This window comes from Cynocephalus volans, chromosome 3, assembly GCF_027409185.1.
Source record: "Cynocephalus volans isolate mCynVol1 chromosome 3, mCynVol1.pri, whole genome shotgun sequence".
Taxonomy (NCBI): Eukaryota; Metazoa; Chordata; class Mammalia; order Dermoptera; family Cynocephalidae; genus Cynocephalus; species Cynocephalus volans.
In genome coordinates, this window is record NC_084462.1 from 128,594,334 (window position 1) to 128,606,459 (window position 12,126).

At 38.9% G+C, this 12,126-nt stretch overlaps 1 protein-coding gene across 1 annotated transcript; it reads right to left on the reverse strand.

Annotated features, from left to right (window-relative positions):
- Positions 1-5,886: 5,886 nt before the first annotated feature.
- FSCB (fibrous sheath CABYR binding protein) lies at positions 5,887-8,520 on the reverse strand. The gene is given in 2 exon segments (XM_063090130.1): positions 5,887-7,611; positions 7,648-8,520. Coding segments are annotated over 2 exon segments (2,598 nt in total).
- Positions 8,521-12,126: the final 3,606 nt, after the last annotated feature.

A 12,126-nucleotide genomic window follows, 5' to 3' on the forward strand; every position in this document is an offset into this window, starting at 1 on the left:
ATGTAGCTGGCTTCACAAAGAACTCTAGGGATGATCTGAGAATTACACCTGGTTGATGGTCTTAGAAGCACCTCTTATGATCTGAAATAGAACTTCAAGTTCTCTTTTTCAAGTGTTGTTCTTGGAGTTCTCTGAAGGAACTGAAATCTTCTATACAAACCTTTTCCCTGCCTAGCTGTGTGGCACTCTAAAATAATGGAGCGCACGCGCGCGCGCGCGCGCACGCACGCACGCACACACACACACACACACACACACAAAACAACTGTAATATCAAAATATACTCAAAGCAAAGCCTTCTTCCCATTTCCCCTTCTCACCCTCTTTTCCTGTATCTCTTGTGAGAACTTCTCCTCTCAGGACGTAATGTGCCACCATCAGTATTCCTTTCTTTCTTTCATACCTTGTTATTTTCTGAAAATTGGTTTTGTTGTCTCAGATGCAAATTAAAAGATGATGATGGAGGTGAGAAACAACATTGTGGCTACTTCAGAATTGTAGCACCTTTGCAGTGGAATGATTGTTGTTAGTCATGTAAGTGGAGATTTTGAGAAGGCTGGCTGGAGAGATGTAAACCATCAGATGGCGTAGATGGTTTTTAGAGCCACAGGATTAAATGAGCTCACCAAGGAAGTGAATGTAGATAGAGAAAAAAAGAGATGCAAGAACTGAACCCTGGGGTTCTCCAGCATTCAGAGGCTGAGAGGTGAAGAGAAACTAGCAAAGAAGATGGAGAATAACTCGCCAATGAGATAAGAAGAAAGCATTCCAGAAGCAAAGGGGAAAAGTACATCAAGAAAGAGAGTGTCAAATGCAAATATCCACTGCGTTAAATGATGCTGTCAGGTTAAATAAGACACAGGCATTTACTGTTGAATTTGGCAATAATCACTGGGTGAGCTTTACAAGAGCACTCTCACTGGAGCAGTGGGGTGGGGAGTGAAAGCCTGATTGGAACAGGTTCCAGAGAGAGTAAGCAGAGAGAAATTGAATACAGCAAGTAAATTCTTTCAAGTTTTGTGGTCAAGAAAAGCCCAGAAATGAAGCTGTAGTTGAAAGAAAAACTAGGAAGGAAATATCTATTCACTTGTTTTTTTAAGATGAATAAAAATAAAAATCATGTTTGAAAGCTAATAAGAATGAGCAGAAGGATAAATTTCGATGAAATTTGGTGAAGAATTAGTAATGCAGAAGGAAAAGAAGAGATTGACAAATGTGTGTCCTTGAATAGGCAGGGAGGGATAGAATCTGGTGCCCACATTAAGGGGCTGGCCTTTGACAGGAGTGAGAAGAATGTATGCATAATAATAGCAAAGAAGGAACAATCCACAGGGACAGAAGCTTGTGGATGAGCAGATGTGGTAGAGTGGGCACTAGAGTCAAGGAAGTTCTTATGAAGGAGATACTGGCTGAACTGGGACTTGAAGAACAAATAGGATCTTATAAGCTGGAAGTAGTTAATGGTGGTGGAGAACATTCCAAATGAGGAAAACAGGATTTCCAGTCCCAGTAGGATGGCATCGACTCATTTCTCCCTGTTCCTCCCAGCTAAGTACAATTGTAAGCACTGGAAATAATGCACGAGGCAACCAAAGGAAAATTCTGAAAGGTAGAAAGTGAAGACAAGCTAGTTAGAGACTCCAGAACTAGAGAACAGCACAGAGGGAGGGCATCTTAAAACCCCCACCCAAGTGGAGACAGTGATTCAGGCCCACTGTTTTCTAATTTCCAACCTAGCAATGGAAGACAGCCCAGGTAGACTCGTTTTTCCCCTGAATGGAAAAGGAGTCCCACCAACAAAACCAGACAAGGCTTGCAGGCACCAGCCCCAACAAAGCAGATGTGTTGGGAGCCCCACTGATAATACTAAGACAAAGTGCTCTCTGCCCTGCCCCCTAGTGGCACTGGCAAGGAGAAATCCTGCCACAACAATGCCTAGCCCAGAGTTTCTTTGTCCCCGTGGACCTGAGACCCTACTTCCACCCATAACAAACACAGGGTGTCTGGGTGCACCATTTTGTATCACCTTTCAAAACATCTGACCATGCTTTTACCTCTGCATTGCCTGCTACCTGGGGAGACTGAAATTCATTTTTATCCTGATATTTTGTTATGATAAGAAAATCTTAATAATCCTCAGTTTGGCAAACATTTCTTAAATATGACACAAAGAAAGAAAAAAGTATGTGCTTCACCAGAGAAGATACACAGATGGCAAATAAGCACATGGAAAGATGTTCAAAATCATTGGTCATTAAGGAGTAATTTTATTTTTTTTATTTATTTATTTTTATTTATTACTAATATTCATGAGATACAAAGCTGATTGTCCCCCCTCTTGTCCATGATGTGGGGGCCAGATCCATACAGGGGGGCATATTCATTACCAGAAATTACTTTTGTACCCTTTGTCCCTTCCCAATTATCTCCCCACCTCCCTCCCCCTCCCCCTCTCCCCTCAACTTCAATTTGTAGCCCTAAGAATGTTCCCTCCCTCTGTTGGATCACAGCACTACTGTGGTCTTTCTTTCCTGCCTTCCTTTCTCTCTTAGCTCCCTCATTTGAATGAGCATATGTGGTATTTATCCCTCTGTGCTTTGCTTGTTTCACTCAACATAAGTTTCTCCAGGTTCATCCATGTTGCTGCAAATGGGAGTATTTCATTCTTTTTTATGGCAGAGTAGTATTCCATAGTGTATATATACCACAGTTCCCTTATCCAATCATCTGTTAATGGACATTTAGGTTGGTTCCATATCTTGGCTATTGTGAACAGAGCTGCAATAAACATGGGAGTGCAGGTATCTCTTCAACATGATGATTTCCATTCCTCTGGATATATACCCGGAAGAGGGATTGCTGGATCATATGGAAGATCCATCTGTGGTTGTTTGAGAAACCTCTTAGGGAGTAATTTTAATACATTAAAATTACAAGGAGATATCACCATACTCACAGTAGAGTGGCTAAAATGAAAAAGACTGAACATACCAAGTGTTGACAAGAATGTGGAACAACTTCAACTCCAACAGCTGTTGGTCAGAAAGTAAAATGGTACATCACTTTGGAAAATAATTTGGTAGTTTTTAAATAAGTTAAACATACACCTACCACACAAACTAGCCATTCTATTTCTAGGAATTTTCTCAAGAGAAATGAAAGCATATGTCCACATAAAGACTCATACATGAATGTTTATAGCAACTTTATTTGTAATAGCCTAAAACTGGAAGCAACCCAAATGTCTGACAAGTGAACTAAAAAAAATTGTGGAATATTCATATAATGAAATACAACTTGGTAATTAAAAAGAACAAAATATTGATACATACAACATAAATGAATCTCAAAATAGTCATGTTGAGTTAGAGAAGCCAGACCAAAAAAAAAACAAATTAAAATATATATATATATATATATATATACGCACTATAGGATTCTTTTACATAAAAGTCTAGAAAAATTCAAAATAATCTGTAGTGAGAGAAAATGGATCAGTGATTGCCTGTTGGGGATAGGGGAAGGGTGGACACAGAGAAAGAGGAGTTACAAATGGCCACAGTGAAAACTTCTGATAGCCATGCTCATCACCTTGATTATAGGGATGGTTTCATAGGTATACCCACGTGCCAAAGCTTATCAAACTACAATTTAAATAAACGCAATTTATTGTATGTAGTTTATATCTTAGTAAAGCTATTTTTTAAATATCTCATATTTTATTAAAAATGTAATTGCTACCAGCCTGGTGTCATTCTTACATTTGGTAAAGACAATCACCTTTATGTGTTTCTATTCACCCTGAATCTTTGTCAATACCCAATTTTAAAAATCAAAATCTCTCCCTATTACACTATGTTCTAGTTATTCAAGAAATTTTCTTACTTATGCCTGTCTCTTAAAAACTTCAAAATTATCACAGCTACCCCTGCTGTAACTTACATTTCAGGGCTTTTTAATTCTGCCTCCAGAATCTCCCAAATATACTTGTTCACTATTTGTAGACACTTCAACTGTGTCATAACTTCTGCTCCAGCTAACATCCAACTTTTAAATATTGAAAGTTCTCTAATGTTGCCAGTTGATAAATTTCCATCTTTATTAAACATATTCTCTTTTTTATGTAGTTCTGAATTCTCATATGGCTTCTGAATTTAAAAACGGGTCACAATAGAAAATCTAAAATAGAAAAAAAAAAAACCCTTCTAATTTAGAAAACAACAACTTGTTGTTTTGAATTTCTAAGTCCTTTCCATTTTATGTTTTCTGAGATACTTCAGTCTAGTTACATTTGGTTAACAACCACAATTATTTGAAGTTGATATGACAAGCAAACAGAAAGGACATTGTTGGGGGGGAGGGGGGGAGGGAGAAGGAAGGGAGGTTTTGGTGATGGGGAGCAATAATCAGCCACAATGTATATCGACAAAATAAAATTTAAAAAAAAAAAAAAAAAAAAAAGTAATAAACTTGACTGGTGGCTCATGGGTGTGTTCTCTTTGTACAGCCAGCATGACATTTCAAAAATCTGAATTAGTTGGTGACATTTGAAAACACGGAGCGTCTAAATAAAGATCCAACTTTTCTTGAGAAGTCAGAAAAAAAAAAAAAAAAAAGAAATTCAAAACAACAACCCTCATTTTACATAGTCTAGAATAACATTCTCAACCTCAAATCTGGTACATACAAGAAAGAGTGTGCTTGCAATAATTTTTACAAAATTCACAAAAACTCACTGAAAAATATCATATGTACTTGGTTACCAAGGTAATGAAAAATGTGGCAAAAATTCAACAATAATAAGATATCAAAACTTAACAAAGTTTCCAAACATCAATCTAAAGTTTTCACTGAACAGAGAAATACACTGACAGAACTAAAAATTTTTAAGAGAACTATCTCAGCATTTCAGCACACTGCAACTGATTTGCAGCTAGAGAAATCATTTTTCCAGAAGTTCTCATAACCATGGAAACTTAGGTGCCCTTTAATAACAGACAGACTACTTATTGTTAAGCTTTGATGCTCTTTAAAATCTTTAATAGTTTATATGATAGTAATTATACTTTATTCTAAGTTTCTCTTCATCCCAAGTTCAAAGTACAAAAAACATAAGCCAGGCTTCCGAAAGATTCATCATATTCTCAGTTGAAATCAAATTAAAACTAAACAGGAACGGGTCCTCAGATATACCATCTTGGTATATTTTTCTTAATATTTACACACCTTTTTAAAAATACTTCATCAATGGCCATCTTCATTTGATTGAAATAAAGACTTTTACAAAAGAAATGTTTCTCTATCCAGACATTGAACGTAAAATATGTAATATGATAGGAAAGGACACTTAGACTGAACACAGGAAAGTAATGCTTGTCTCAGAAAGAATTAAATGGAAAGAGAATAAGAGATGTGATGAAGTTTAAGGACAAAGAGAATACCACATAACTTTAGATGTGTGATTAAAACTCAAGGAATTTAAAGTAGATGACAGATCTGCAGAAATGAAAGTGGCATTTCTACTAGAAGCTACATGTACATATAAAGGGAAGGCCGAGTAAACGAAATATGGCTGCGGAATAGACTTTACGCATGTCAACAGAGTTTACTGTAGAAAGAATATTTTAATTAATGATTTCAATCATAAACTTACTTCATTTCAAAACAGGTATTTTACATGCTATAGATTTGAATGAAAATAACACAAGTAATTTTAAACTGCTACAGTTTTATTGTTCGTTTCCCAACCTGTACTACAAGTCCTGGAGTTCCCTTTTATTTATCCTATTCACAAAGCTTCTTCCAGATGCCTACCTTTTCCTAAAGTACATACTTCCAGAACCACCTGTCTTCTGATTGCTAGCTTAGTTAGGACCCAACTACAGCTCAAGAGGAGGGCCTTTTGAATTTTATGCTAACGACACCTTCTATTTCAACAGTGGAAACCTGTTCATCTTTGGTATTAGACAAACCTTCAGGAATGGGATCCATTTCTAAAACCTCTTCAAATTTTGTATCACCTTTTGAAACAACTGACCCTGCTTTTACCACTGTAATGCCTGCTACCTGGGGAGATTGAAATTCAGTAGACACATTCTCTACCAGAGCCTCATCTGCAGGGGTTTGGTCAGATGGTTGAGGCAGAACTTCAGCAGGGGCCTCTTCTGCAGTGGTCTCCTCTGCTGGTGGAGACTAAACTTCAAGAGGGCCCTCTTCTGCAGGGGCCTCTTCTGCAGGGGCCTCTTCAACTGATGGAGGCTGAACTTCAGCAAGAGCCTCTTCTGCAGGGGCTTTGTCAACTGATGGAGGCTGAACTTCAGCAGGAGCCTCTTCTGCAGCGGCCTCTTCTGCAGGGGCCTCCTCAACTGATGGAGGCTGAACTTCAGCAGGAGCCTCTTCTGCAGGGGCCTCCTCAACTGATGGAGGCTGAACTTCAACAGAGGCCTCTTCTGCAGGGGCCTCCTCAGCTGGTGGAGACTGAACTTCAACAGGGACCTCTTCTGCAGTGGCCTCTTCAACTGATGGAGGCTGAACTTCATCAGGAGCCTCTTCTGCAGGAACCTCCTCAGTTTGTGCAGAATGAAGCTCAGCAGAGGCCTCTCCTTCAGTGGCCTCCTCAGCTGATAGAGACTGAATTTCAACAGAAGCCTCTTCTGCAGGGGCCTCCTCAACTGATGGAGACCGAACTTCAACAGGGGCCTCTTCAGCAGGGCCTTCATCCGACAAGGCTTCCTCAGCTGGTGGAGGCTGAACTACAGCAGGGGCCTCTTCAACAGGGGCTTCATCTGCCAACACTTCTTCAGCTGGTGGAGGCTGAACTTCAGCAGGGGCCTCTTCTGCAGGAGCTTCCTCAGCTGGCAGAGACTGAATTTCAGCAGGGGCCTCTTCAGCAGGGGACTCCTCATCTGGTGGAGACTGAACTTTAGCAGGGCCTTCTTCATCAGGAGCTTCATCTTCCAAGGCCTCCTCAGCTGGTGGAAGCTGAATTTCAGCAGGAGCCTCTCCTGCAGGGGCCTCTGTAGCTGCTAGAAGATGAGTTTCAACAGAGGCCTCTTCTGCAGTGGTCTCCCCAGGTGGTGAAGGTTGAAATTCAGCAGGGACCTCTTTTGCAGTAGCCTCTTCAGCTAGTAGAGACTGAATGTCAGCAGGAGCTTCACCTGCAGGGGATTCCTCAGCTGGTGGAGACTGAATTTCAGCAGGGACCTGTTCTGTAGGGGATTCCATAGCTGCTGGAATCAGAAGTTCTGGGGCCATTTCTATAGGAGCATCTTCAGCTGATAGAGGCTGAACTTCAGCATGTATCATTTCAGCAGAGGTAGGCTCTCTTTTAGCTGGGGCCTCTTTGAGGGCCTCCTCAGCTGGCGGAGGTAGTTCTTTAACAGGAGCCTCTTCTTCTAGAAGAGGCTGAATTTCAATAGGAGGCTCTTCTGAAGAAGCCTCTTCAGCTGGTGGAGGCTGTACTTCAACAGAGCCCTCTGCCATAGTGGCTATCTCAGCTGCAGGGGTCTCTTCAGTTGGAGATTGTACTTGGACAAAGGTCTCCTCGGCAGGGCTGGGCTCTACTTTAATAGTGGTCTCTTCCATTGGTGGAGGCTGTACTTCAGCTGGGGTCTCTTCTGCAGCAGGAGGCTGTACTTCAGTGGGCACTTTTTCTGTTGGTGAAGGCTCTATTTCAGCAGAAACCCCTTTTTTAACCAAAGAATCCTTTTGTTCAGCAGGTGTTGTTACCTCTTGCCTAGGCTCATCTTCTGAAAGTACTGAAGGAGCTTTATAGATTTCCTGAGTAAATGAAGATCTGCTGATTTTTTTCTGCTTAATTTCTTCACTGCTATTTGTTGCTGGTTGAAATTCAGGATGTTCACTAACAAACATCTTTCCTGAGGATTGAAGTTTCTGGGCACCTTCCTTTGACTTTGTAAAAGAACTACCTGGCCTAGAAAAATACGCTATTTCTAATTCACTAAAGTTTGTCTGCTGTTCCTTGTTCACTTTCTCTTTGGGGGGAATATACATCATGGTCCAGTCTCCAGTACAACTGGTCTGCTGAGATCTGTCTATTTTTAGTTGAATGGAGAGTCTGTTTGATGGAATTTCTACTTCTTGAACATTCTCTGGCAATTCACAGACTGCTTCTCCAACACCAGCTGGCTTTTCTTCATGTAACACTGTTTCATCAACTAAATTGACTTCATTTTTCTCTTCTCTGGTGGAGTCTGTCTGTAGAGACGCATCGGTCATTTCCTGTCCACGCTTTCTCTTCATCCAAGTTTGCTGAAGTTGAGAAGATACTCTAAAAGACTCATATTCTTTGGCAGAGTAGCTGCTTTTGCCTGCAGGAATATTACCAATACTAACAGTTGCTTTGGGGCCAGACGATTGTGGTATGGCCATGTGTTTCTTTTTCTCTGTTGTTTCCGTCTGCTGGGATTTGTCTACCATTGGTTGGCTAGGTCGTCTTCTCTTTCGAATTTCTTGCCTCCCTGCTGAAATAGGCTCATCAGGTTCATCACTTTCTTCCATTTCTAAGACTAGTGAATTTCAAATTTATTAATCTTCAAGTAATTAATTAATCATCAGGAATCACAAATGTACCAAGTGGTTAAGCCTTTGCTTTTCTTCATTAAGTGTTGTTCTGTTGAGATCCATCAGAAAAAATTAATTCATAAATTATCACATTCTGTACACTACACTCTTGTTGGATTCCACCTTACTCAGTAGTCATCTTTCTTCTTTAGTGTCTGTTATAACTAAATCTCACTTTTACAAGTTTCCCTCAAGGTTCTATGACATCACAGCTAACTCTCTGTACAAAGTTCCGTCAGTGGTATTACCAGCACTTTTTAACTTGGTATACATTCACAGGCAATGGCTGCAAGTAAGACATCTACTTTTTGAAAAAAAATCAAGTTGAAAAAAGCATTTGTCTACCAAGGGAACATCAAGTAAACTCCAGTAATGCAACTTTCTGATTGCTGGAGTTGATGCTTTTGAACTTTCAATTCTGTTCTTTTTATCCTACTATCAAAGACAAGTTATGATGCGGAACTCAGAATGCTGCAGCCTATTTTCAATTGTTGGAGAAAACAACTGATAACTTATGTGTGGGAATGTTCTATCAAGGTATGTTTATATGACTTGAAAGGAAGTTGACTCTATTTGAAAAGCTTGAATTCTGAAGTCTATTTCCAAGTAAACTTTTCTGTGTCCTTAACCTTCAGTAACCACAACACCCTACAATCAAAATACAGAAGGCATGTTTTCCTTCTCAAACAACTAGAGATATTTTTATTTTTAAACTGTTTCAGAAAGTAGTTCCACCAACAAGTTTCCAAAATGTGGCTCCAAAAATAGGTGTGCAGTGTAAATGGAGAAAAGAGGACAGAATATTGGGGTATTTTGGAGTTAGGATTATCAGGAATTGGTGGTGGATTGGATATAAGGGACAAAGATGATATAAGTTCTAAGAATGATTCCTAGGTATTGGTTTTTGCAACTGAGTGAATTAAAGTACCATCTACTGAGAGAGGGAAAAAAAATAACGGAGGAGCAGTTGATGAGGGCGATAGCCAAAGTTTAATTTTGGACATTTTAATTTTGAGATGTCTATGAAAAGTAGAGATGTTAGGTGGTTAGGTGAATATACAAGTTTAGAGTACATAACAGTGGCAGGACTAGAGATACAAATTTGAGAATCACTGGCATATAGATGATATTTAAAGCCATGGATGGGATATGATCACCTAGAAGAAGGTCCAGAGAAACAAGAAAAGAGGTTCATGACTGAGCCCTCTCAGTAATCAAGCATTTAAATTAAATATCAGGTAGAGGGAAAGGGACTGGCAACATATGACTGAAGAAGAACAACTGGAAATATAAGAAAACCAGGAATGTGTGTTGTTATAGAAGCTAATACAAGAAAATATTCCAAGAGTGGTCACCTGTGTCAAATGGTGCTTAGAGATCTAGTCAGATGAAGACTGAAAATTGTCCATTTTATTTGTCAAAATGGACACCATTTGTGAGTTTAGCTAAAGCATTTTTACTAGAGTGGTTAGGCTGAAGTCACATGATAGATGATAAGGAAATGGATAAAGTTACAAGTAGACAACTCTTTTGAAAAGCTTCAGGATGAAGATTAAGAGAAAAGATGTTTCTTGTCACACTAAAAAAAATTGGATATTACCTATTTTAATGATAAGGAAAGGTCAAATAGCATATCTTTATTTTGAAATAATGTCACTATTAAAAATCATGTTAATTAAAAATATGTAATGACAGATGTCCATGACAAAATATTAGTTGGGAAAAGAGCAAGATATAAAATGTTTAGTATGAGCCTATTTTCATAAAATTTTATATATTACACATTATACATTTCTTTATACATATAAAATCCTTGGAGAAAATATTACAGTGATATAGTTATGGGCCATATTTTAGTGGATATGTGATTTCAGTGTTTCATCTATTCTATATTTCCAAATATTTCACAATAAACAGTATTTATGTTTTAACCAGAAAAAAACAATGGTTATGATAAAGTAATGTTCTAAATTCTTTAAAATATCTATTGAAAGAAATAATAGGAAGAACTACCTACTGTTAAAAGACCACTAGGATCCAGTTAGTTGAGTATAGGTCCTAACCCAACAATTAGGTGTGTCATCAACCTTTACAATTGTTTAATTTCTTCTGCGTTCAGAGAGCCTATCTATGAATTCAGAGAGGTATGTGAATTGAATTAATGCAAGTTTTGAATGTTTGCCAGGATAGCAGAGCAAAAAAGCAAAAAGGAACAAGGGAGTTAAATACAACCCAAGGCCAGAAATGATAGAAAGTGAAGACAAGTATAAGCTGAGATGTAGGGAGAAAATATAAGGGACTAGAGACTGAAGCTCAATGAAAAGGCATAGTGAGAGCAAAGGAGTGAAAAAAAGGAAAAGAAAGAAGCAGGTGTCAAGGGAGTAGGATGCTATAATTTAAGATAAAGGCAGAGTAGTGTTGGCTTACAATGAAGCCAAGGATGTGATTGCAACAGAATTTAAAGAATTCAAGAAATTTTAATTAGACATTGAGATTAGACATTGAGGTGACCCAAGGTAACCCAAGTCCATGGATAAGGATAATGTTCCCCCAGTCTGAAGACAATGACTTCAGTGAATCTGCAAAAGTATTCAGGAGGTTGATCAAGCACAGGCACAAGAATAGATATTGACACAGCCTGAAAGTATGAGCTTCACTAAGTAGAAATATTTTATATAAATGTTAAAGGGAGGATTGAAGCAGTCATTGGCACTTCCCATTCCAAGATGCTTGAGGTTTGGAGGAACAAGGGGCCTCCATTTAAGAAGGTTGCAAGAAAAGCTGCATCTTAAAGCAAAGAGATGGATGTAGCAGGCTACCAATATATTGACAATATGGAAGCTTTTGAGGGGGTTGTGGAAATGCTCAAAGTGAAAGGACTGCACTGGATGGGATCAATAGGAGGCTAGAAAAGTCAAATGTGTATTAGAGTTAACCAAGACAGCCTTAATGTAGCCTTCTGCTTGATTAAACTTTAAAGAGGCTTCTTCCTGACCCTAAGCTCCTGACCTGTGTTTTCTTAGGTCATTTACTTTAGAAAAATTGTAAGTTCTTTCTCTAACCCTCTGAGATGATTTTTTTCTGAACGCTTCTTACCAGTTTTATAAACTAGAACTACTTTCTCAAGAAACGGGGAGCCATCCTTTTGAAATGTAATCATCTAAGATGATAGTGCCCCTATTTCCCCTCTCTGTGGAAGGGTGGGAGCCTAGCTTTCATGGGCACCTTGCTCTAAGTTGTAAAACTACCTTCTGTCATAAAGATACCAGAAAGTTTACTTTTCCTTTGGTTAAGGACAGATGATCTAAGATTCTCCCGACCCCAGCTCTCAAAATTTCTCCTGCCCTTTGTTTTAGTGGAGTTGAGTTCAGACTGCATTTTTGTCTCTCTCCCTATCACATCTTGGGCACCGGTGGTAATGGTCAGCTTTGTACCCCATGAATATGCCTTTCTTCTTCTAAGAAAATTAACTGCAAAGACAACTTTTTTTATGATTATGCATATTTATGGGGTACAAAGCTGACCATCACCACCTATGCCCAA